At 38.1% G+C, this 26,721-nt stretch overlaps 1 protein-coding gene across 4 annotated transcripts in view; it reads left to right on the forward strand.

Annotated features, from left to right (window-relative positions):
• The window catches only part of PLEKHH2 (pleckstrin homology, MyTH4 and FERM domain containing H2), a 106,856-nt gene that overhangs the window by 17,122 nt on the left and 63,013 nt on the right, over positions 1–26,721 (forward strand). For 3 of the 4 annotated variants that reach the window (XM_027555137.1, XM_027555134.1, XM_027555135.1), the window contains exons 3-9: positions 3,526–3,588; positions 12,896–13,045; positions 14,279–14,362; positions 14,984–15,065; positions 19,757–19,939; positions 21,390–22,351; positions 25,775–25,850. In XM_027555137.1, coding sequence (XP_027410938.1) covers positions 3,526–3,588; positions 12,896–13,045; positions 14,279–14,362; positions 14,984–15,065; positions 19,757–19,939; positions 21,390–22,351; positions 25,775–25,850 — 1,600 coding nt within the window. The remainder of the gene's footprint in view (positions 1–3,525; positions 3,589–12,895; positions 13,046–14,278; positions 14,363–14,983; positions 15,066–19,756; positions 19,940–21,389; positions 22,352–25,774; positions 25,851–26,721) is intronic. The other variant, XM_027555136.1, reaches the window with a different exon arrangement.

A 26,721-nucleotide genomic window follows, 5' to 3' on the forward strand; every position in this document is an offset into this window, starting at 1 on the left:
CTAGACAGGAGATACATTGCTTGTCCAACTTCTTTATGTAATGTGATAGTCTATAACAGAATCAATAAAATGCTTTTAGACAACAGTACTTGTTTATTAAACATGAAATGTGGTGATGTGCTCAGTCGTGTCCAGCTGTTTGCGATCCCATAGACTGTAGCCCACCAGGCTTTTCTGTCCATGAGATTTTCTAGGCATGAATACTGGAGTGGGTGGCCATTTCCTTCTCCAGGGAATCTTCCCAACCCAGGGATCAAACCTGCGCTTCTTGTGTCTTCTGTACTGGCACGTGGATTCTTTACCATTAGTGCCACCTGGAAATATCTTCACAAAAATTAAAGGTGATATGAGGTCCAGAGAATGCACTTGGGAAATGCCTATTTATGTATCCAAATATTTTAAAATTCTTCCAGAATCTAGATCCTTGCAATAAACTACCTTAAAAAAATATTGCCATGTGGACAGGCAGTTAAATTGCCATATATGGTGACAGTGGAATGTTTTACACTTTTATTATCCAATAGAAATATAAAGTGAGAAACATATGTAATTTTAAAATTTCTAACAACATTAATAAAATGAAAAAGAAACAGTAGATGAAATTAATTTTAATATTATCTTTTATTTAATGTGACATTAAAAATATCATTTCAGTGTAAGTCAATATGAACAATTGCTGAGATTGTTATTCTTTTTGTAATAGGTTTTCAAATACTATGTTATTGAATGAAGTGTGTATTTTACAGTTCTACCACATTTCAATTTGGACTAGCCACATTTCAAGTGCTCTTGGACAGGTCAGTTCTATTATTCCCCAGTCCTCTGTGATTTTCTGAACCATCTGGAGACAAGAAAATCAGTGTGTTGCTAAAATAATGTCCAAATGCTCTGGACTGGTACACACCATATGTCATTACTATCATATTTTCGGGAGTCAGTCCATTAAAAGTAATAGCTATATCTGAACAGCAGCCTTCTAATACTTGCTCAGGGTTATGAGACATTGTCTCCTCAATAAGATGTGCAGTTGGTTTTATGTTAAATAGAATTCTTCCTTTGGAATCCTCTTTACTTTCTGCAGGAACTCCTGCATTTTTCAGGCAGACTGCTAAGCTGCGTATCTTCTGATAAGTTCCAAATCACACATGGATTTGCATACTTTTCGGACTTATTCCCCTGGAGAAGGAAATGGCATCTCACTCCAGTATTCTTGCCTGGAGAATCCCCTGGACAGAGGAGCCTGGTGGGCTACAGTCCACGGGGTTACAGAGTCAGACACTCTGAGCGACTAAGCACATATGCACGGAGACTTATTCAGAAGTCTGTTAATTCTTTTCATAGCCTCCATAGTTAAAGCAATTCCTCCTCCTACTGTCGTGAAATCAAGGTTGCCGGATGGTACAGTGTGGCCCAGACAGAAGGGCTGAAATACATCCTTAGTAAACGGAATATACTCGAGTTTTCAGTGACAGCAAGTGTAGTGGGATGTGCGAGGAAGAACCAGTTGCGGCTGTTGCTGTGCTTTCCAGAGACATGTTTGTCCATTTTCCTCATCTGTGTCCACATGTCATTTTTTATCTTAGACCATCATTTTTCATTTTTAGTCCTATGGTGCTCTGCTTTGTCACAGTGTTTGGTATACGATTCTTTGAGTACCCAGTAACACCATCGGGTTTTCATGGATGATACAGTATATACAGATACTTTTACTAAGCTCCATGTGCTGCACTTCTGAAATGTTTAAGAGGTTTTTTGTGTTAGGTGGGTGAAGTGATAGTGCTCGTCATGGTCTTGAGTTTTACCTGTGTCTACTGGTAACATAGATACCAAACATAGATATCAAAATGCAGCAAATGCTCCAAACCAGTACAGCTTTAAAAAATTACGTATTCATAACAGAAACTATCTTTCAGGCATTGAGAATAACACATGCCTCAGTTGGGATCCTGTCACTCATGTGGTCCAGAGCTGGCAGCCTTGCTTCCTGCTGTAGGAGGCCACTCCTCCATGGTTTTGAGAAGGGGGATCTGCTGTATCAGCCATGGGTGCTGTTGTATCACACCCAGGGTGCTGTGAGTTTGAGATGCTCTGGAAGTTCTGGGCATCTGAGAATGTCAGCCAACAATAAAAGTGACAGTGAGCGTAGGTTGAGCCACAGATGGCTCCAGTGTTGACCAGACTTCAACAGTCAGAAAAGAATAATTCAAATTTAGTTTTACATCATGGTTGTGTATTATGTTAATTTGTATTAGATCCTTTTTAAGACTTTTGCTTTTTTACTTATAATATTCAGTTTAGTATTTTACTTAAAATATCCAAAGTTTTTTTTTTTTTAATTTCCCACCCTCTGAAATCTTCAAACATTTTATTATCCACAGAACTTTCAAAAAATACCCAGATGTTTGTTCAACCTCTGTGCCATATGCTTTTGTGAACATACGTATATTTTATCAGAGTATCTTCTATAGTCTATCACAATCTTTAAGAATTAAAACTACTCAGTTGTGACTTACACATACCACCTGTGAAGCTTATGAAAATGCACCACTTGCTGATATCACTGGGACTTCTTTCCCTTATAGTAAGCCTGATTCAGTTTATCTTTTTTCTTTTTAAATTCTTCTTATTATTTATTTTTTGTTGAAGTATAGTTGATTTACAGTGTTGTTAGTTTCAGGTGTACAGCCAAGTGATTCAGGTTTTTTAAAAATGTTTATTTGGCTGCACTGGGTCTTAGCTGCAGCATGTGGTATCTAGTTCTAGATTGAACCTGCACTCCTTTCACTTGGGAGTGCAGAGTCTTAGCCACTGGACCACTAGGGATAGCCCATCAGTTTATATATATATGTATGGACATGTATATTCTTTTTCAGACTCTTTTCCTATATAGGTTATTACAAAATATTGAGTACAGTCCCAGTACTATACAGTATGTCTTTGTTGGTTATCTGTTTTATGTATAGGAATGTATATATGTTAATTGCTCACTCATTTCCAACTCTTTGCGACCTCATGGACTGTAGCCTGCCAGGCTCCTTTGTCCATGGAATTCTCTAGGCAAAAATACTGGCGTGGGTTCTTTCTCCAGATGACTTTCCCAACCCAGGGATCGAACCTGGGTCTCTAGCATGGCAGGCAGTTTCTTTACTGTCTGAGCCACCAGCTCAAATTCCTAATTTATTCCTCCCCCCATCATTGGATCTTTTTGATCAGCAAAGCAATATGACATTTGAGGTCTTACTATTATCTTAGATTTAATTTACTGTTCTTAAAATATGCTGACCAGTAATTTCTAACATACAGTCCAATGAAGAAAATTCTACTGATTAACACTCATGTAGTACATATTGCAAATAGTATCAAAATTTTGGTATTTTGATCAGTTTTTACATATGCCCTGAAAGAACCTTTAATGTGCTAAATTCTATGTAATTAATATCTATTGAAGTACTTTAAGTGTTCTTAAATAATTCCAAAAGGGAAACACGAATTTTTCTATTTTTTATGTCTTTTCTCACATTTCAGATGCAGCAGCTTGAGAGACAAGTTATTGATGCTGAGCGTCAAGCAGAAAAAGCTTTTCAACAGGTAGTGTATAGTTTTGGTTAAAAAATTTTTTTTGCCTCTACCAATTTAAGCATTGTTTTGCCCAAAATAATCTTGAAAATAGTTTTCAGCTGTCCTCTTCACTTTGTCGTTTTTACTGTTTATGAGCTAGCTCCATAGAGAAAATGTAGAATCTAACTTTGTTTTGCCCCTTAATAAATTTTCAAAAGGTCACAAATGCTTCTATTAGGAAGTTTTACTTATAAAAAAAACTCAAATATGAATTTTATGGTTATGCCTAGCCATAATGACATTTTATGTATAAAGATGTTCATGGCAGCTCTAGTTATAGTAATAAAGAGTTGGAAATAATATGACTGCAATATTATAGGAGAATGAATTAGTGAACTGTATTTATTCCATGAAATATTAAACAACCATTAAAAGTAACTGTTGGTGGTGGTGGCTAAGTCCCTAAGTCGTGTCCAACTCTTGCGACCCCATGGACTATAGCCCGCCAGGCTTCTCTCTCCATGGGATTTTCCAGGCAAGAATACTGGAGTGGGTTGCCATTTCCTTCACCAAGGGATCTTCATGACCCAGGAATCAAACCCGGGTCTCCTGCATTGCAGACAGATTCTTTACTGACTGAGCCAATGTGAAAAGATGTTTAAAGTTATATCGGGAAAAATATATACAGATTTTTGTATCTAACATGTTAATAGATATGGGGGCAGGATGAGTCAAACCTAAGAATTAAAAAAAAGCTGTTAGGAAGCACTGAAATTTAACAGGAGTTATAATTATCAGATCAGATCAGTCCCTCAGTCATGTCCAACTCTTTGCGACCCCATGAATCGCGGCATGTCAGGCCTCCCTGTCCATCACCAACTCCCGGAGTTCACTCAGACTCACGTCCATCGAGTCAGTGATGCCATCCAGCCAACTCATCCTCTGTCGTCCCCTTTTCCTCCTGCCCCGAATCCTCCCAGTATCAGAGTCTTTTCCAATGAGTCAACTCTTCGCATGAGGTGGCCAAAGTACTGGAGTTTCAGCTTTAGCTTCATTCCTTCCAAAGAAATCCCAGGGCTGATCTCCTTCAGAATGGACTGGTTGGATCTCCTTGCAGTCCAAGGGACTCTCAAGAGTCTTCTCCAACACCACAGTTCAAAAGCATCAGTTCTTCGGCACTCAGCCTTCTTCACAGTCCAACTCTCACATCCATACATGACCACAGGAAAAACCATAGCCTTGACTAGATGGACCTTTGTTGGCAAAGTAATGTCTCTGCTTTTGAATATGTTATCTAGGTTGGTCATAACTTTCCTTCCAAGGAGTAAGTGTCTTTTAATTTCATGGCTGCAGTCACCATCTGCAGTGATTTTGGAGCCCAGAAAAATAAAGTCTGACACTGTTTCCAATGTTTCCCCATCTATTTCCCAGGAAGTGATGGGACCAGATGCCATGATCATCGTTTTCTGAATGTTGAGTTTTTAGCCAACTTTTTCACTCTCCACTTTCACCTTCATCAAGAGGCTTCTTAGTTCCTCTTCACTTTCTGCCGTAAGGGTGGTGTCATCTGCATAGCTAAGGTTATTGATATTTCTCCTGGCAATCTTGGTTCCAGCTTGTGTTTCTTCCAGTCCAGCATTCCTCATGATGTACTCTGCATATAAGTTAAATAAACAGGGTGACAATATACAGCCTTGACGTACTCCTTTTCCTATTTGGAACCAGTCTGTTGTTCCATGTCCAGTTCTAACTGTTATAATTATAGATGGAATTATAGATGATTGGTTTCTTCTTGTATATCCTCATACTTTCTAGTTTTTGGTTCTGGTACTACTTTTACTCTGAAAAAATGAAGTTTTGATAAGTCACTTAGCCCTTCTTAGGCCTTGCCCACAGTAAAATGAGTGGTTTAGATGAGCCTACCAGCCTTAAAATTTGCCTAAGGAGCATACATTGATAAATTCACATTTTATGAAAAGATCTCTGTCAGATTCAGTCAAGTCAAGAATTTCAGAAGTCTTAAATACAAAATTGTTTCTTCTCAGAAGTGTATATTAAATTTCTTATACTTGCTCTAGGTCTTTTACATTTGTTTCTTCAACTTGAATACTACCAAATCTTATTTTCACCTAAAGGTTTAATTTTACACAGAAAATTGTTTCAGTGGTCTGACTAACTTAACCCAATTTAACCTAGTCCTTAGTTTTCTTTTTTTAAAAAATAATTTTATTAATTAATTTTATTTTTGGCTGTGCTGAGTCTTCTGTCGCTGCACAGGCTTTTCCCTAGCTGCGGTGAGCAGTGGCTACTCTCTAGTCATGGTGCCCGTGTTTCTCACTGTGGTGGCTTCTCTTGTTGCAGAGCAACAAGAGTATTTGTGGCTCCAGTATTTGTGGCTCCCAGGCTGCAGAGCACAGGCTCACTAGTTGTGGTGCGTGGGTTTAGTTGCTCTGCAGCATGTGGAATCTTCCTAAATCAGAGCTCAAACCCTGTCTCCTGCATTGGCATGTAGATTTTTTACCACTGAGCCACCAGGGAAGCCCCCTTAATTTTCTTAAATTAATTATACTTGAAGATAAGATCTTTAAACTTTATTATGCAAAATTCAACCACTATAAGAGTAGAGAAAATAGATAACGAACCCCCATCATCAACTTCAGCAATTAGTTGACTCACAGCTAGTCTACCCCCACCCACTTTTTGCCTCCCTATCCCTATACAAGGTTATTTTGAAACAAATCCCAGATAACATATGGTTCTACCCAAGTGTGTTTCAGCATCCCATCTAAAAATAAAGACTTAAGAGTCATAACTACAGGTACCATCACCTCATCAAAAAGTTAGCAATAATTCTTTAATACTTCAAATGTAGATATTGATATAAGTACTAGCAGTCATGATAAGGATGTAAGCTGTGCTTGGTTTTTTGTATTTTATATTCCTTAGCTGATGGGACCAAGTAGTAATTACTTATATCTATAAAAAGCCAATAATCAACAGTAAAGCCATTAAAGGCCACTTATATTCTACAAGAAAAATTGTTGTGTTTATGTCATTCTCTGTCACTCTATGCATGTGTGCTAAGTCGCTTCAGTAGTGTCTGTCTCTGTAACCCTATGGACTGTAGCCTGCCAGGCTCCTCTGTCCATGGAATTCTCCAGGCAAGAACACTGGAGTGGGTTGCTGTGCCCTCCTCTAGGGGGCTCTTCCTGACCCAGGGATCGATCCCATTTCTCTTACGTTTCCCACATTGGCAATTGGCTTCTTCACCACTAGTACCACCTGGGAAGCCCCTGTCACTCTATACCAAATGTCTTTTTCTGTAGTGGGCCCTTGAAGTGTGTTGCAGTTCAGCCTGAAACCTGGCAGCGCGTATTTGTCATTCTGTCAGCCTCCTTGACTTCCATGTCTCCTTCACTGTCTTTCCCTTTCTGACTTTGGTTTTCTGGTGACATCCCTCTTGATTGCTGCACTCAAGGCTATCTCCATGCATCTGTGTCTGCTCTGCTGCTTTTCCTTTCTCCTCCTCTCCCTTTTCTTCCCTTCCCTTCCCTTTTCCCCCTTTAACATTAAAGATGGTTTTGTTTTGCCTTTTCCTGAGTTAAGTTTCTAAATTGATATATGCAGCAAATTTATTTAGTTCTGAAAATTAAAGTAAATTAAATATCTTTTTTTTTTTTAATTTGTGGTTTTCATTTTCCCCGTTTGGTTCACTGGATCTTGAAAGATCTTGAAAGAAAAAAGGAATCCTTATTCCCAATTTAAAGAAAGGAAACCATGACAATTTCTAGCCATCAGTGCCTAACTCCTCCTGGTCTTAAGAAGTTAACAAGAAGAATTTCTTGTTTGAAGTTGTCCTTTGAGTATATTGGGTTTCCCTGGTGGCTCAACTGGTAAAGAATCCACATGCAATGGGTTCTATCCCTGGGTTGGGAAGATACCCTGGAGAAGGGAATGGCTACCCACTCCAGTATTCTGGGCTGGAAAATTCCATGGACTGTATAGTCCATGGGGTTGCAAAGAATCGGACACGACTGAGTGACTTTCACTTTGAGGATATCAAGTATAAAATTATTTCATTCTATGTGCCACATTTTTAGGGAAAATTATACAATTTTATAAAATTATAACATTTTAGGGAAAATTATTGGTTATTTTAGATATACTGCCTTAAAGCAACATTACTAATGCCCCCCGCCCCTACCCCCACCCAGGTAAAAAGGTCAATAGTTATCTCCCAGAGTTTCCATATAATCAGTAGATATTGCTTTTTGTCATAACACTTTAAATTTATAGAGTAGCTATTTTGTTATTCTTCAGAAGAATTTTTGGCTTAAATATTTCATAATGAATCTGAAAGTTAACAGGAAATATAAACAGAGAGCAAGTTAATTCTAAGGCACTGATTATATTACCTTTTTTTTTTTTTTGCCTTTGTTAAGACTAAGTAAATATTATTAATTTAGAGTAACTGAGTCTTTTGCTCTCTTTAACAGTTTCCATGGGATTATGGCCTATCTGCTGTTTATGTTGCTTAAATCCAGCTTATCCTTTGTCATTGAGCCATATCCTAAAACTTAAACTGTATTTATATTAACCTAGAAAGAATGTTTCCCCACGAAAAGCAGTTGTCAGCTGTAACCAGCTCAACTCTACATTTTAACTTTGTACATTTTTTTTCCTCATGTATTAAATGTGTGGGCTTCACCTGCATAACCATCAAGTAAATTGCTGATAGAAAGAAGAATCGCACATTCTTCCAGAGAAATCCTGGCAATGTTGTAGTACATCTTTATTGTTGTTGTTCATAAATTTTGAAAGCAGTTATGTGCATATCAACCCAGTACTGTTTATGAGAAATCTAGTGAGGCAGAAAAGAAGCAAATAGCACATATGGGAGACACTGATATACAGCATTCCTTCTCAACTCTCTGATCAGGCAGTTGTATGCATGCACGCATGTATGCTAAGGCCCTTCAGTTGTGCCTGACCTTTGCGACTCTATGGACTGTAGCCCGCCAGGCTCCTCTGTCCATGAGATTCTCCAGGCAAGAATACTGGAGTGGGTTGCTGTGCCCTCCTCCAGGGGATCTTCATGACTCAGGGATCAAACCCGTCTCTTGTCTCCTACACTGGCAGGTGGGTTCTTTACCCCGAGGGCCACCTGGTACAATCTAATGCTCTAATTTATGCTAACCAAAGAGGAGTGGAAAATTTCTCCTGTAGAAGCTTTGTCTTTTCAGTTATGTCTTTAGGACCCAGTCCCTTGCTTGTGTTTGATTCAGTTTTGGTAGGAGTTAGATTTAAATTTCCTTCTAATATGTGGGCTAATCTACTTTTCTTACAGTTGGTTCTTAGCATCCAAGTCATTTCTGGTGCTTAATAAATAACTACTCCATCATCCTAATATTTAGGACCGTGGAATGATTGGCTTTGTTATATGGAAAACTATTTAACGGTGTTCCTTTTCACTTTCAGTGAGAATGGGTCTGGGCTTACTACATAAATTATGGAGCACTCTGCTGAAAAAACTGTTTAAAATAGGATTAGAATGATTAATTTGCAATAATTTTGTATAACTGGAAAATAGTATGGGATTCAAACTAACCTTAACCATTTTTTATTGTATTTTGGAATGATTAAGTATCTTTGTCACATAATTGCAGTACTTATATAGGAATAGAAACTTTCACTCCCCACTCAAAAATATAGTCACATGTCGATTACCTGTAGTGGGAGAGGGAGGGATGAGGTTAGAGGTGGGAAAAGGGAAATATTGATATGGATAGTTACAATGGGAGCAATATTTGCAGCTTCTGCTTTCTCCAGTGTAGGCAAGAAAATGGAAAATATCATTGGGAGCTGTGTCAGGGTCCCCAGCACCAGCCTCGGGCTTGGTGATTCACAGAAAGTCATAGAATCCTGAAACGCTGTTATACTAGTGGTTTCAGTTTATTACAGTAAAAGTACAGAGTAACTTCAGCAAAGGAAAAGTGCACACAGGACGGAGTCCAGGAGACATCAGGTATGTGCTTCCAGTAGTCCTCGCACAGTGGAGTTGTGCAGGAACGTTCTTGATTCTTCCATCAATGATGTAGGCAGCACATATGACACATTGCCAGCCAGGATTAGTCATCCAAGCCTAGGCATCCATAGTTTTTATTCCATGCCTACAAGACCCCCTCTCCTGGTCAGTCTTATAGGCATGGAATGCGTACCCACTTTAGCTACTCAACCTCCAACCCCTCTAGAGATCAAACTGATACAGCATGGCCCATGACCCACATAAACAAAAAAGGCATTCACTATAAATCACACTGTGAGTGTGAACTAACTGGTGTGACACAATATATCAGATATATAAAGAAAATCTTATCAGGAAGAATATTCCAGGGGCTCAGAGGTTCTTTCCCAGAAGATAGTCAAGGGCAAGTTCTTTCTTTTGGAAGGTACAGGGTTTGAGTACTCCAAGTCTGCTACATTAGCCCTTGACTGCACAAAAGCTCACCATCAACAAGACTTTGTGGAAATGGCTGAGGAGTGTGCTGAGGGGGTTGATGTAACTAGAGGCTCTCCTGAAGTAAAAGAGAAAAGTAGCCTGAAAATACAAAGCATTCCTCACTGGAATCCATGTATTGATAATTGCAAGGGTTTATATAATAACTAATTTAAATTCTTTTAGTGTTTATTATTGACCAGTCTCTGAGTAGTTAAAATTTTTCTATGTACTTGTGTGCTCAGTCGTGTATGACTCTTTGCAACTCCGTGCAGTGTAGCCCGCCAGGCTCCTCCGTCCATGGGATTTCCGGCGAGAATACTGGAGTGGGATGCCATTTCCTCCTCTAGTGGATCTTCCTGCCCCAGGGATAAAACCACATCTCCTGTGTCTTCTGCCTTGGCAGGCGATTCTTTACCACTGAGCCACCAGGGAATCATTTTTATATGGTTCAAGTTAAGTGAATGGAAGAAGATCTGGCCTATTTTCTGTGTACTTGTAGTAAGATACTTTAAAGGCTGCTTTATGTGTAAGCTTCTAAGCTTTTCTGTAGACCTTCTTATTCACATTAATTGCCAAGGAAAGCTGGTGAATCTTATGGAACTTGGTTTCAACAGGACCCTTTGGTAGGAAGGTTGTCTGTAACAACTTTGTGATTTCTCGCCCAAGGAGATTTTGCCACTTCTGTCAGTATTTTTCTTGCCCAGGAAAGTTGTTTATCTAAAAGTCATAGTCTAATGAAACAGTTGTACAAGGCAAAGATGCAGCAAAGGAGCTCTGACTGTAGCATTCATTCATAAAATGAGAACACCTTTCAAGTTGGATGTGTTTTTCAGGGAAGAAGAGTTCTCCCAAGTCATAGTTTTCCAGAACTGTAGATCTTTTCTAAGTAATAGTAGGACAGTTTTATGCGGCAGCCCAATGTCCATAGGGTGACTTCTCCAGCTTAATAAAAGGAGACTGTAGATGTAGGTCTGATAATATTTACTTTTATTTGTATTTAGTTAATTTTGTTTTTCTGGAGTTTTATGCTCTATTACTTCCTCCTTGGAGAACTACCATTTTGCACTTGGCCTCTGATTTCTTTCCTTGCTCCCAAAGCTTCAGAATACCCGGTGTGAAACTGACTATACGATCCTAAGACTGACCTTTGGTATTTACTGTCCAGCTCTCTGTCTGGCTCTGGCTTTTTTCAGGACATCTCTGAAGTAGGCCTTTGTCCTTGACCTCTTGTTCTGAAGTTCCTGCAAAAAGCCTGCTATATTATGTTAAAAAAAATCTAAATCTTAAAGTTACTTAAAATTGTCATTTGGATTGTAGAATACATTTTTTCTCCTATTTTTTTGGATCTACTTTTATTTTCATAGTTTCCAGCCATGTGAGTGGTATTTAAATAGGACAGTTTTGGCATTTGAGTTGAATTTACATTTATACAGTGAACTCACAAGTGAAACTTTGTACTCGTGGTTAAAAAACAAAACTGAACTAGCCTTAACACCTCCTTCTAGGAGTCCTCATTAATCAAGTATTTTTGAGCTTTAAGTAAGTCCATTGTGATTTTTCAGAAATATTTTAATAGCTTAAGATTTTTCATCTTAGCTATCATCTTTAATTTCTAAAATGCCCTTATATGTTTTTCTTTTTGTCCCCTATAATCTGAAACATGACTAAAATTACATTCTTACCTACTGGGAGTATATAGAATAAAAGTCTTAATATTGTGTATGGTGCCCAGTACTTTATTTTCTTTCTTACTAATATTAACATCACACATATCTCTTCAAAGATTTTATGTACCCAGATGTGTTTTGCAGAATATCCAAGCAGAGCCAGTATGTACATTAGATATTAAAGTGAAGCATGGCAGCCCCTGGTCGTATAGCGATCTCTTCTGTCTTGCTTTATTTTGCCCATTAGCTTTATTGCCATCTGTAACATACTGTGTCATTTTTAGTCTTTATTGTATTTGTGATCTCTCTTACCTACTAGAGGGTAATTTCTATGCAGGTAGAGATTGGGGGGCGGGGTCTGCTTTATTAAAACTGATGTCTTCTTAGGACCTGGACTAGGCCTGGCTCTTGGCGAGTGTTCATTGAATATTTGTTAAAGTGTTGAATCAGTAAATCCTCACAGAATGTACTCTCCTACCTCTATCTAGACTGTCTTGCTTTTTTACTTTCTATGACTTCATCATTGGGGTTTTGAGGTTCTTTTGTTTTCCATCGAAAATATGTATCTTTTTCACTTGAAGTTCAGCTTTTTTTCCTAGGGTGTGTTATTATACTAGGTCCTCCAATCTGAGTGTTATCTCACCATTCAACTTTTTTAATTGATATTCTGACTTTTTTTTAATATGAAAAAATGAGGGCTGGAAACTTTCCGACTCCCTGCTTATATGATAGTTTGCATATTGTCGTAGATCTAATTAACATGTACATTTCCTTACATGACAGCAATATTCTGAGAATCTTTTTTTTAAATTAATTCATTTATTTTAATTGGAGGCTAATTACTTTACAATATTGTAGTGGTTTTTGCCATACATTGGCATGAATTAGCCAGGGGTGTACATGTGTTCCCCATCTTGAACACCCCTCCCACCTCCCTCCCCATCCCATCCTGAGAATCTTTTATGTATCCTCATACACGTCAGAATTAACATCACTTGGGAAAATAGTCTAGTCTTTAAACTTTATAGTCATTAAATGCATAAAAACTGTTCACCATTTTCCTTTTATGATATCTTTTAGGAATCTATTTAATGTTAAAGTAAAATCTGAACTTAATACTATGATAAATTAAGTACATGCATAGTTTTAATATTTTCTCCTCTGAATTTAGGTACAAGTTATGGAAGAGAAGTTAAAAGCAGCTAATATTCAAACCAGTGAATCAGAGACAAGGTTGTATAAAAAGTGTCAAGATCTGGAAACTCTAATACAGGAAAAAGAAGACATCATTCAAAACTTGGAACTGCAACTTGAAGAGCAGGTTAGGAAGCATCTGACCTCAAAGAGTCCTAAATATGTGCATTCATTTACGCATAATTGCAAAGATTAAAAAAAGAAAGCCTAAATTTCTAAATTTTGGTCAGAAATCTCACTTGGTAACCCCTAAGATTACATCACATTTACTGGTGAAAAGTGCAAGTTAGATACATATCTTTAAGTCCAGAATAATTCCAAGGCAGTATCTACCACTTTCTGGATGTGAATCTTTGTGTTGGAAACACTTGGTTATCAGCAGGCATTTATGCCTGTAAAATGTTTCCAATAAATCTTTGCTTTAAATTGTTAGGGTGTTAGAAATGTTTATGGAAGGTGAAATTTTAAACATTGTTTGACACTAAACCTCCTGCTTAGAAATGTGTCCACTGTTTTTAAATCACTTTATTGAGATCAAATTTATAGTATTAATTTTTTTAAAAATTTTAAAGAAAAAAATTGCATTAAGGTCATGAACCTACAAAGTCATTTAGCATCAATTAGATATAACCACTATAAAATTATTCAATGATTAATCATTTATTTTTAGCATTATTTTTTTCATTTCTCTGGATGTCACTGTTGTTTTAGATCTGTGGTTTTCAGCCCCCACCAACTGGTATTTATATGATCCTCACATTCTCAGTAGTTTTGTGACCATAGCCAGATTTAAAGGTTGGCAGATGTGAGCCATGCTCAGTTGCTAAGTCGTGTCCTACTCTTTGCAATCCCATGGACTATAGACCACCAGGCTCCTCTGTCCATGGAATTTTCCAGGCAAGAATACTGAAGAGGTTTCCCATTTCCTTTTCCAAGATGTGAGCTAGAGTTTCTCAATCTTTATTTTTTCTGAACCTTTTAAAACTTTGAGGGGAAAGCAAGCCATACCCCAGAAGAGATTCTAATTCTCCTCTCACCAAGCTGGTTGAATTCCATTGTTCTAAATCATAGTGTTTCCCGAAATGGTTTATTTTATTGATAAATTCAGTGGATTGATTTTGGCATATGACCTTTCAGAGAAAGACTAGCAGACGTTAAAACTAGAAATAAATATGTATGCTTTTATTATTCTGTCTGTTGGAGAGCCATTCTCATTTTATCCTCTTTTTGGAAATTTAAAGGTAGACATCTTAACTTAGAAACAAGTTTTAAGTAGACTTGCCTTTCATATCTGTAACTGTAATATTTCCAGGCCAGTGAGCTTATATTTGAACTAAACAAACTACTAATGTTATTTCAGAAACAAATAAGGATTCAAGAAGCTAAAATAATAGAAGAGAAAGCAGCTAAGATCAAAGAATGGGTAACAGTTAAGTTGAATGAGGTATTTATTGCCATATTTATCTTTTCTTAACCTTTTCTTTCTTTCAAATAGATCAGTCATCAGAATATCTGAGACAAAATTTTGATCAGTTGGTGGTGCTGCTGGCTTTTAATTAATATGAGATAGGTAGCTTTCACTTTAATGGCTTATATAATTCTAAAGTTAAAAAAGGATTGATAGAATCATGATAATCAGTCTTAAGTAGCCTCATTCTAATTAGTTGACTTTAGTTCTAAATAGTTAACTGTAAGTAGTTAGAGAATAATAAGTGAGAATATTAATTTCTCATAAAATTAATGTATTCAATATTATCTGAGTGGTACACATTATTTAGTTTATATGTCAGACTAAATGCTGAAATAATTTGGTTTAAAATAATTTTACAGTGGTAAAGGCATGGGGTGAAAAACATTGAAAACTTAGCTCTGGAAAGAATAAATATTAAAGTCATAATTATCTAGGTTGATAATCTGTGCCGATAAATTCATCTGATATTTAGTTATTTCTTTCATATTTTGTTTATGTTTAATTAGGTATTAACATGCTCTCAATGTTATAATTTACTGGTACATTTTAGAAATACTTATCCCTGTTTACAAGAAAACAATTATTTTCTTTTAGTTGGAATTGGAGAATCAGAATCTTCGTTTGATCAACCAAAACCAAACTGAAGAGATAAAAACAATACAGTCAAAACTACAAGGTATGAGCACTTGACTAAGGTAGCCTAATTTGATTAATTTGCCTATGTAGAATTTTACTGTTGAGGACTTGAAATATGACTTGTGCAACTTAAGGAACTGAACTTTACATTTTACTTAATTTGAATTGGTTTAAGTTTAAATAGCCACATGTCCATATGAGCACAGCTATACAGTAGTGAATAACCCAAAGAGGGTAATTTGAGCATTTAATTTTGGGGTATGTTTACTTAATCAGTCTTGTTTTCTATTTTCACTTTGACCATTGTGCTCATTGGTGATTGAAATTCTTACAACCTGAATATTTTGTGCAAAGTTTTATGTGAATAAACTCTTTGCATTTTCCAATGCTTAGGCCTGTTTTCTTTTAACTCCAAAGCCAAAGAATGGATGGTAGAGTTAACGATAGAGATTTATTTATTAATATGCTATTGGTGTGATAGCTGTGCAGGTACACATATAGCTGATGTGAAGGTAGGTCACCAGGGTATTTAGCTTGTGCTTCTTAGACCAATGGCCTAGGATAGTGCTTTTCAAACTTTTGTTTAGCAGCAGACCCCTTTCTTTTTTTAATGAGCGACTTTTAAAAAAACAAGTTTATTTTTTAGATTTTTGGTTGTACTTTGAGGCATGTGGGATATTAGTTCCCTGACTAGGGATTGAACCCACACCCTCTGCATTGGAAGGCAGAGTCTGGACTGCTGGGGAAGTCTTAGAAGAACCCTTTTTAAAACATTTTTTTCCTGTAGAATCTTAAGGGATATAATTGGTAAAAATTGTATTGGGTTATGGGTCCAGAGTTCTGCAGACCTGGTCTCACCCAGGCCTCTTCTTGCATTTCTTGCCTCTTCTTGTTTCTCTGCAACATTTCCACAAAGCCCTGGAGTTTTGTAGAATGCATTGGAGGAATACTGGTGTGGTAGAAAGAACTTGGGCTTTGAAATAAACTTTAATGCCCCACAATTTAATAGCTGTGTTATATCTCCAATTTTCTTCCTACATCAGTAAAATGGTGATTTTAATAGTGTCTAACTCAGACAGTAAAGTGTCTGTCTACAATGTGGGAGACCTGGGTTCAATCCCTGGGTTGGGAAGATCCCCTGGAGAAGGAAATGGCAGTCCACTCCAGTACTATTGCCTGGAAAATCCCATGTACAGAGGAGCCTGGTAGGCTACAGTCCATGGGGTCGCAAAGAGTTGGACACGACTGAGCGACTTCACTTTGTTTCATGGGGGGTGTTGATTATAGGATGTGTGGAAGCATTTTGTCTACTGCATGTTAGTATCTACTGCTGTCATTCTGTAAAGGGAAAAGACTCCTATTTTCTCTCTCTTAATATTTCTGATATGAGATGTGTGCAAGTTTTTCCTACACTAAGCAATTATCCAGTTCTCAACAGACACCATCTGCGTGTCCTACAAATTTAACTCACTTTGACATTATCTACTTGGATAGTACCAGATCCCTCAGCCCCACAACACTACCCACCTCCACCCTGATCAGGCACCAAACACACACACAAATACAGAGGGATATTCTTGCTTCTGTCCAACAGACTGTAAATCCAAGCTTCCCAAGATCCCTTTCTTGGGTTCAATAATTTGCTAAAAAGGGTCACAGAACTCAGTTTACTGCCTAGATTACTGGTTTATTACAAAGGATGTAATTCAGGGAGACCCAGATAGAAGAGATGCATAGGGCAAGATACGGGAGGAGGGGCACAGAACTTCCAGGTTCTTAGCAGATAAGACACCCTCCCGCACCTCCATGTGTTCACCAACTCGGAGCATCCCGAACCCTGTCCTTTTGAGATTTTACAGAGGTTTCACTATGTAGGGATGCATGATTGATGAAATCATTGGCCACTGGTGATCAATTCAACCTTCAGCCCCTTTCTTTCTCCCCTGAGGTCAGAGGTAGGGGGTGGAGGGTGAGGCTGAAATTTCTAACCCTCTCATGATTTGGTTGGTTCCCCTGGCAACCCCATCCTGAAGCCATCTCAGGGCTTTCCAGAAATCACCTCATTAATATATATTCAGAAGTGTTTGAAAGGGCTTGTTATGAAAACAAAAGACACTTTTATCACTCTTAGGAAATTCCAAGGGTTTTAGGAGCTGTGTGCCAGGAACCATGGATAAAGACCAAAATATATTTCTTATGTAACACATTTCCTCTACCTATATAATGAAAAAAATTGGTGTTCCTCTGGAATTCCACATTTATAAGTAAAGCTTTAGGTCTTCATGTTGTTCACCCTCTTTGAAATAGATCGTATGTACTACACCTAATCACAAAATGCTATTTCCCTGATACTTTTGGCTTGCAATTCTAGTCCTCACTGGTAGCCTCTTAGTTTTGGAGGCTAAGGATTATTGATCCTTGGAACCTAGGCATTGCTGGACCTGCCTCTTGAGAAATTTGTATGCAGGTCAGGAAGCAACAGTTAGAACTGGATATGGAACAACAGACTGGTTCCAAATAGGAAAAGGAGTACGTCAAGGCTGTATATTGTCACCCTGCTTATTTAACTTATATGCAAAGTACATCATGAGAAACGCTGGACTGGAAGAAACACAAGCTGGAATCAAGATGGCCGGGAGAAATATCAATAACCTCAGATATGCAGATGACACCACCATTATGGCAGAAAGTGAAGAGGAACTAAAAAGCCTCTTGATGAAGGTGAAAGTGGAGAGTGAAAAAGTTGGCTTAAAGCTCAACATTCAGAAAACAAGATCATGGCATCTGGTCCCATCACTTCATGGGAAATAGATGTGGAAACAGTGTCAGACTTTATTTTTCTGGGCTCCAAAATCACTGCAGGTGGTGACTGCAGCCATGAAATTAAAAGACGCTTACTGCTTGGAAGGAAAGTTATGACCAACCTAGATGGCATATTCAAAAGCAGAGACATTACTTTGCCAACAAAGGTCCGTCTAGTCAAGGCTGTGGTTTTTCCTGTGGTCATGTATGGATGTGAGAGTTGGACTGTGAAGAAGTCTGAGCGCCGAAGAGTTGATGCTTTTGAACTGTGGTATTGGAGAAGACTCTTGAGAGTCCCTTGGACTGCAAGGAGATCCAACCAGTCCATTCTGAAGATCAGCCCTGGGATTTCTTTGGAAGGAATGATGCTAAAGCTGAAACTCCAGTACTTTGGCCACCTCATGTGAAGAGTTGACTCATTGGAAAAGACTCTGATGCTGGGAGGGATTGGGGGCAGGAGAAGAAGAGGACAACAGAGGATGAGATGGCTGGATGGCATCACTGACTTGATGGACGTGAGTCTGAGTGAACTCTGGGAGTTGGTGATGGACAGGGAGGCCTGGCGTGCTGTGATTCATGGGGTCGCAAAGAGTCGGACACAACTGAGCGACTGATCTGATCTGATCTGATCTGATATAGATATGATATAATACTTTCAAAATATCTATGTGTATATGTGATTATTAAAATATCATGAATTAGTTCTGTGAGTTGTATGGTCAATATGAGAATATTAAAAGATATATCTGAAGGAGGACACTGTTTAAAGATATTTTTGTATCTTTACTCAATTATCAGTTACTATTTAACTTTACCCTTTGGTGCTCTTTCAGAGTTGAGAATTTTATTTCTTGGAAACTTTTCTTACTATCACTGAAAACTCCATGTTTTTAATCGTATAAGCAGCAGTGCTACAAGTCCCAGAAGATGAATTAAACCCATGATTAGATGCTTTCTATCAGGCTTCCCTGATAGCTCAGTTGGTAAAGAATCCGCCTGCAATGCAGGAGACCCTGGTTTGATTCCTGGGTCAGGAAGATCCCCTGGAGCAGGGATAGGCTACCCACTCCAGTATTATTGGGCTTGCCTTGTGGCTCAGCTGGTAAATAATCTGCCTGCAATGCAGGAGACCTGGGTTCGATCCCTGGGTCGGGAAGATACCCCAGAGAAGGGAAAGGCTACCCACTCCAGTATTCTGACCTGGAGAGTCCATGGGATCACAAAGAGTTGGACACAGCTGAGCGACTTTCAGTTTCACTAGGTGCTTGAGTAATCACTCACCTAGCTATCTGAATTCTCTGTCTAGAAACTTCCCCCTCCCCTTTTTTTCCTCTAAGTGATTAAGGTTCTCCATATCATGGTCATAGACTAAGCCCCTTTATTTGCTCTCTGATCAGAAGCACACTGAAAGCTATGGTAAGCAAAAGTTATTCCAGTGATCATGTGATATTTGCCCCAGTGATCATCTAAATTTTCCTGGTTTGTCTTGACAACCAAGATCTCATTCCCATTTTCTCACTATTAGTAGCATTACCCAACAATCAAATTTTATCAGTACATACTTGATTGGTATTTACGAATACTTGATCCTGCAAGAAGCTGTAACTCTCTAGTTGTTTATATTTATATCTGGATTTTTGTTTGTTTGTGGCTTGTTTGAGAGCTGACTACTTTTAAAAGGATTAGAAAGTTTTCTCTTTGCAGTTAAAAAATATTTTGTACCATCAAAGTACATAAGCAGATATTAAACATTGGTGTATGGTGCTCAACATTGAGGGTTCCAAGTTATTATACAGAAATAAAGATGAACTTTAGGCTTTTTTCTGGTTTAAGGAGTGATTTGTCCACGTTTTTACTTATGTTTTGGTTCTCTGTTTAACAAACTGTTACGAAAAATTCGGATCTTGATTTCGATTAATGGTCTTGCAGAAGTTCAAGGAAAGAAGTCAGTTGCTTCCACACCAAAGCTTTCAGAAGGCCAGCGTCTGAGCAGTCTGACCTTTGGGTGCTTTTTGTCCCGAGCAAGGAGTCCTCCTCAAGTTGTAAAATCTGAGGAAACAAGCAAGATATCATCTAAAGAACCTGAGTTCATGGAAGGAAAAGACATAGAAGGTATTTATGGACTAGAGGAATTTAACATTTTTTTAAAAGGAAAAATCATTTGTTAAGATTAATGCGAGTTTCAGATTAGGAGTGTAACCTTCCTATTCATTATTTATTTAAAATATAAAAAATTATCTAATATTCAATATAAAATTAAATATGATGTAGCAAACTCACAAGGAAAAAGAACACCAGACGAAAATTTAGTTAACTGCTTTGATTTCCCTTTATTGCCTCAAAGAAGAAAATATTTGCCACATGTTCAAACTCTGGACCTGTGTGCAGATTTGTACCCTTCTTTTAGTCTTAAAGCCCTTCTAAATTTTTCTTTATTTGGCTTCTGGCTTTGTCAACACCAGTGTGACTTTTCCCAAATATTTTAGAGAGACTTGAACTTGCATCTTTTCTATTTTCAGCTTCTGCTTCCTTCCTCCAAAGGAGAAAAATTATAGCCCTAAGAGCTGTCTCTATGCTTGGTTATGAACTTCTGAAAACTACATAATGTTTTTCCGTTCAGAGGGTTCCTTTGGTACTTGCTTTTATGCCATTATGTGGATTTTTTTTTTTTTTGAGAAGTTATTTTCATTTTTTCCCCACTTTCTAACTTTCTCACTTTCAGTTCAGTACAGCTCAGTTCAGCTGAGGTTGCCTGGACTGTAGCTCTTGCTCATCTGCAGATTTAACAACCCGCCTGATACCAATCTGTAAAACCTGTATAGCCTTAATTACGAAGATCCTGTCTGTGTTTTCATGTTTTCAAAGTTTTTCTTTTGTACTCTTCAAACTAAATTTTAAGTTTATTGTTTATGAAGTCAATGGTTCATTCTATTAGTTATGTTATAAACAAAAATAAGCCATGTCTAAAGACATTTTTAAAGACTGTTATTTTTATTATAAAGATACATTTTGTAGTTATGATTAAACCAAAAGTAGAGTGAGTAAAGTTTTTCTCTGTGTACGTTTTCTTTATGGTTTTGCAGATTTCATGTATTGAAGCTTGGGAATAAAGGTTTTTTTAAACAATAGCTTTATATTTATTATGTTTAAATTTACTTATGATTTTGAAATTTAGTAGAAAGAGGGTTGTCATTTTTTTTTGCTTCTAAAATAGAATTTTTCTAGTGGCTGCTATCTTTGATAGTCAGTGTGGCCCTGTTTTTCATTTTGCTTCTTGTATTATCTCTCCTTGGTCTATTGTCAGTTTTTTCCTCCATGTTTCTTTGTAAAAAGTAGTTTCATTTTGATACTATTCTGTTGAGTGTAAGGGTGTTGTAGTCTATAGGAAGCTTACAGTTTTCAAACTTGGGTTTAAAAAAGACATTGAACTAAAAAAGGGTAATGTAAATCAACTTGATTCAAATGAAAATTCCAATCTGTACAGTGTAGATACATAAAGCTAAATATACAGAAAGATTGTATGATTAAAGACAGCGTGCCAATATACTGTATGCTTTTCTAGAGATGGAAATTCCAGAAAAATCTGTTGATAACCAAATTCAAGAAAACAACCGAGGTCAGAGAACACTGCATCAAGGCCCTTGCATGTCAGAGCAGAATCGTAAAACAAGGACAAGCTTTGTGATGGATGGTGGCACATCCCAGAATTCTGGGGCTCCCGGGAGTGACTGGAGTTCCGATGAGGAAGATGGGAGCAAAGGAAGATCCAAGTCCAGGTACACGTCTACCCTTTCCAGCCACACATCAGAGGAGGGGGTCCAAAGTAGCAGAATGGGCAGTGAGACATATCTCACGGCCTCTGACGACAGCAGCTCAATATTTGAAGAAGAGACCTTTGGCATAAAGAGACTGGAACACAAGAAGCTGTATTCTTGGCAGCAGGAGGCACAGTGGAAGGCTCAGAATTGTCCTCTCGGAAAGGGAAATTCCGAATCAAGGAAAAAGGAGCGTGATAGTTCCTCAGACGAACTCAATAAAAAATTTCAGTCTCAGAGGTTGGATTATTCGTCTTCCTCGAGTGAAGCTAACACCCCAAGCCCTATTCTGACCCCAGCTTTGAGTCCAAAGCATCCTAACCCACTCCTTGGAAAAGGCACAGAACTAGGACCTTCCTCCACTCTGCCACCCCCCAAATTAAGGATCCCTAATATTTTCAGCTTAAGCATCGCACTAGCCAAAAGGCACCTAAGCCAGCCACAGTTAAGTTCCGACAGGATGTTTGGCACAAACAGAAATGCTATAAGCATGATACGGCCACTGAGACCTCAGGAAACAGATCTTGATCTCGTTGATGGCGACAATACAGAAATTTTAGAGACTATGGACACTAATTGCGATGATGGATTATTTTCCTACGACTGCTTGGAATCCCCATGTTCAGAGGACCAGGAAGCCTGCGACTCAGCAAAGAAAGCAGCCTGTGGCAAACCTCCAACTCCACCTCTGCACCGGTTTCCCTCTTGGGTAAATTATGTTGCTGTGCGCAGTGCACACACGTTTGTTTTTCCTCAACACTCATTTTCTGGTTTTACTTTACTTCTTTTCCTGTTTCTTTTCCAGTCCAGCTTTGTTCTGACAATTCCCAGTTTTTAGAATTCAGTTTTCCTTTCTCTTTTCCCCTGAATCAGTTGAGAAATAAGACACAAGAGTAAGACAGACGGGAGATCTAGATGTTACCTTTATTACTGATGAAACAGATTTTAGAGACCTAGTGGGCGCAGGAGCCAGTACTGCACCCAGGAAGTTGCTGGGTTTTGCCACCCAGGCTCAGGCAGTGTTGGCTCAACGGCCGCAGACTCCCTCCAGTGAGGCCCGGCTTCTCTAAAGCTCATGGTCTAGAGAAAGAACACATGGTTGTCTTTATGCAACAGCTGCTTCTCAAGAGAAAGGAAAAGCGAAGGTCTGGTCTCTGCATGTCCAGTTTCTCCTTCTGGGCATTCCAGTCACATTAAGCCACTCCTTTTTCTTAGAGAGGAGAAAGTGAATGGTTGGCTAGAGATCAGGAATGTTCAATTTTTGGAGTGGCTTCTGCATGGAAGGGGGCTTCTCAGGTGGCTTTAGTGGTAAAGAATCCATCTGCCAATGAAGAAGATGTAAGAGATGTGGGTTTGATCCCTAGGTTGGGAAGATCCCCTGGAGGAGGGCATGGCTACCCACTCCAGTATTCTTGCCTGGAAAATTCCATGGATGGGAGAGCCTGGTGGGCTACAGCCCATAGGGTTGCAGAGAGTCAGGCACGACTGAAATGACCTAGCACGCATACATACCACATGGAAATACCAGGGTGAGGAAAAAGGGTTCTCTCTAATGGTGGGTAAATTCTGGGCCAGGATACCTACTGGTCATCAAGTTTTGAACTTAATTATTCACTTGATTGACTTTAAGAGAAATTTAATTTTATTCGTCATGAGCTTATCAATCCATTGCTTTGACCAAAAGCATCTTCCTGTATCTAGAATAGTTTGAAATTTCTTCCATTGGAACATTGACCATTAATGTAGTAATTAACCTATCAATTGTGTGATTCTTGGGCTTCCTGATGGCTCAGACAGTAAAGAACCATCCTGCAATACAGGAGACTTGGGTTTGATCACTGTGTCAGGAAGATCTCCTGGAGAAGGAAATGGCACCCCACTTCAGTATTCTTGCCTGGGGAATCCCATGGACAGAGAAGCCTGGTAGGCTACGATCCATGGGGTCACAAGGAGTCAGACACGACCGAAGTGACTAACACTTTGACTTTCTTGGGAATCACTAGATTAAGAAAATTCTTCCTGAGACCTCCCTGATGAGCCAGTGTTTTGGAGTCCACCTTCCAATGCAAGGGATGGGAGTTCAATCCTTATTTGGGGAACTGAGACCCCACATGCTCCAGGCAACTAAGTCCACGAGGTGCACCTGGAGAGCCCATGTGCCACACGAAGACCCAGCACAGCCCCCCAGATAAATTCATGAAAATAATTTTTAAAATTCTTCCTATATTTGAAACAAAGTGAAATTATCTGTTTTGTAGATTGAAGTTTTCCTTCACATACTGACATAGTTTAACCTTTAGCCTCAAGAGAATCCATCTGGGTTGCAGGATTTTGAGGTTTTCAGAGTCATGTTCTGTTATTTTTTTTCATTTAGTGACCGATGCAGTTTTAAGCAAATAAGGCAATTATGTTTTCCTACTATAAATTCAGACCTTGAGATGTATCTCTCTTATTTACTTTTAAAAGAACATTTCATTGCAAAGTCCACTTGAAACCACCTGCAGTTTATTACTAAATTCTAAATAACATAAAAAATGGACATTATTGGCACGTGAATCTCTGGAATTCCAATTATGTTGCCCTTTAGGCAGTTAGGAGTTGAAATTTTGCTTCTTTTATTATGTTGAGATTATGTTGGCGATTTAGGCTAGGGTTTCACATTCATTTTACTTGGCAAACCATTTTTACTGGTCTTTTGCCTTTCTCTCTTCACTTTATTTTCTGAAGCTATCCATTTCTGAAAAAGTAGTATTGTTTTGCAGAAGCCTTCCAGCACATTGGCCAAGTTTGAGACTTTATTTCTGTTTGTTGGGTATTTTCAAGTTTCACGTTAAAGAGGTATATTCTAATCACCTCAATTTATGAAAGTTTACTTTAAGGAATTTTAGGGGTTTATTTTAAGGCAGTTTTAAGGCATAGCCCACCCTTATTGAACTGGAATATCATTCAAAAATACAACAGTCACTCTAGCAGGTCATGTGATGATTCAGCAGCACCTCTGATGGTCAGCATCTTAGAAACAGGTGACACCCATTGTCCCTGGTCCCATGGCTCAGCTTGCCCTCTCCTGTCTGCAGTGACTATCTGCTTCTCTCACGTCTGCTGACTGTCACCTTTGCCTCTCTCATGGCTTCTAAGTACCTCACTTACTGTCTTATTTTTATGTGTCTTTTTGTTCTGTCTGCTCTGCTATTTGTCTCTGTGTGTATCTCACCATCATGCTGTCAGAGAAGCTGCCTCTGATTCATTCCATCAGTGACTCTTCAATCTAAAGTGTCTCAGATGATTAGAGATTTCATGCACATTGCTTCAAAGCCCCTGGCTAGCATAGTCCTAAAGAGGACTGCCTGAGTTGCCTACTGTGTCCTGACCAGACAATTGTGCAGGTTAGGTGTGGTACAAAGTTCAGGACATGGTGACCTATGCGTGAGGAACAACCTGGAGTCCCTTTTCTCTTAGGGACAGGGCTAACAGCCTTCCAGTACCCATTTGAGAAATCTCAGAGAAGAAGAGAAAATAACAACCTACTTTTGGAACAAGATTGTATAAATTCTATTGCAGTTCTCAAATTCACTTATTATTTGACTTCAGGTGTTTCTTCAACTTCATTGTAATATGAAGGTGATAGAACTTAATGCTACTTTGTATGTGCTTTCTGACTTCAAGTTTTGGCTTTCTCTTTTTCTTTAACCATATTCTAGAATGGTATATTGTTAAAGATAATATTTGTGTGTAGTGAAAGATAATAAATGGTTTCTGGCTTTATGTTACGGCCATTCAAGGTTTTCTTCTTTTTCTTGAACCATGTTCTGAAATGATGGCATATTAATGGTGGTGTTTATGAATAGTCGGGGGTTGTGAACAAGCTTCCTTTTACTTTTTTCCTGTCTCTTCAAAATAATTTAAAATACTAAGCAAAAATTTGGGAACAAAGATAATGGAGTGACTAATGGATGGAAAAAAATTCTGCAGTGCTGTTCACAGTGGCATATTTTAGTTGGCACTGGTGACAGCTTTATAATAATGCTGTACTCTGGTGACTGTTAAATGAAGAACAAATGAAAAACATATGTATTGAAAGTAATTGCTTCTTTGCTTCAAATATCCAGCTTAAATCTCTCTTTTACATTAGGAAAGCAGAATTTATGCTGTAGCCAAATCAGGCATTCGAATGTCTGAGGCCTTCAATATGGAGAATGTTCATAAAAGTAAGTGTTTTTGTATGCTGCATCATGAATGAACCTTGAGCACTTTGTGCTAATTGAAATAAGCAGTCACAAAAGACACACACTGTATGAGTCCACTTATGTGAGGTATCCAAAGTAGTCAAATTCATAGAATCAGAAAGCAGAGTTGTGGTTCCTAGGGGTTACGAAGTATTGGGGAAGGGGAGCAGTTGCTTAATGGGTATAGAGTTTCAGATTTTCAAGATACAAATGTTTTGGAGATCTGATTGACAACAGTGTGAATATGCTTAACACTAACTGAACTCAAAGGTGGTTAAGATGGTAAATATTATCTTATGTGTTTTTTACTGTAATAAAAACATTTTTTTAAAGAATAAGTGATTTTGTATTGCCATTTCACTAGCCAAGAATTTCCTAAATGTCTAAAGTCATTTGAATAAATACAGTTTTGCCAACTTTCAGAAAATGCTTTCTGAAGTTGCTGATATATATTTTAAAATTGAAATTCATGTTAGTATAGGGGCACATTGATGTTCAACTCTCATGTAGCGAGTATCTCATGATTTTACCCCAAAGAAGCTAAAGCCTGGACACTGGAATTTCAGCTGTTTAAATTGTAAAAATATTGATCTCTATGTCTTCTTTTTCCAGAGTTTAAAACACATTCCTCCTTTCTTTCTTTCTTCAAAAATTTATTATAGAAGAAATACATGCTCATTATGAAAAATAAAACCAAACCACAAAGAACTGTCTGAAATAAAAAGAGATATTTTTCTGTAGTTCCTTCTACTGGCCCCCTCCTTTCCTATCTGTAATCTGTATCTTAGAGGTAACCATTAATGTTCTATTCCTTTTCGGCTATCTATCATCGGTTTTTGCCACCCAGGAAATA

Source organism: Bos indicus x Bos taurus, chromosome 11 (genome assembly GCF_003369695.1).
Source record: "Bos indicus x Bos taurus breed Angus x Brahman F1 hybrid chromosome 11, Bos_hybrid_MaternalHap_v2.0, whole genome shotgun sequence".
NCBI lineage: Eukaryota > Metazoa > Chordata > Mammalia > Artiodactyla > Bovidae > Bos > Bos indicus x Bos taurus.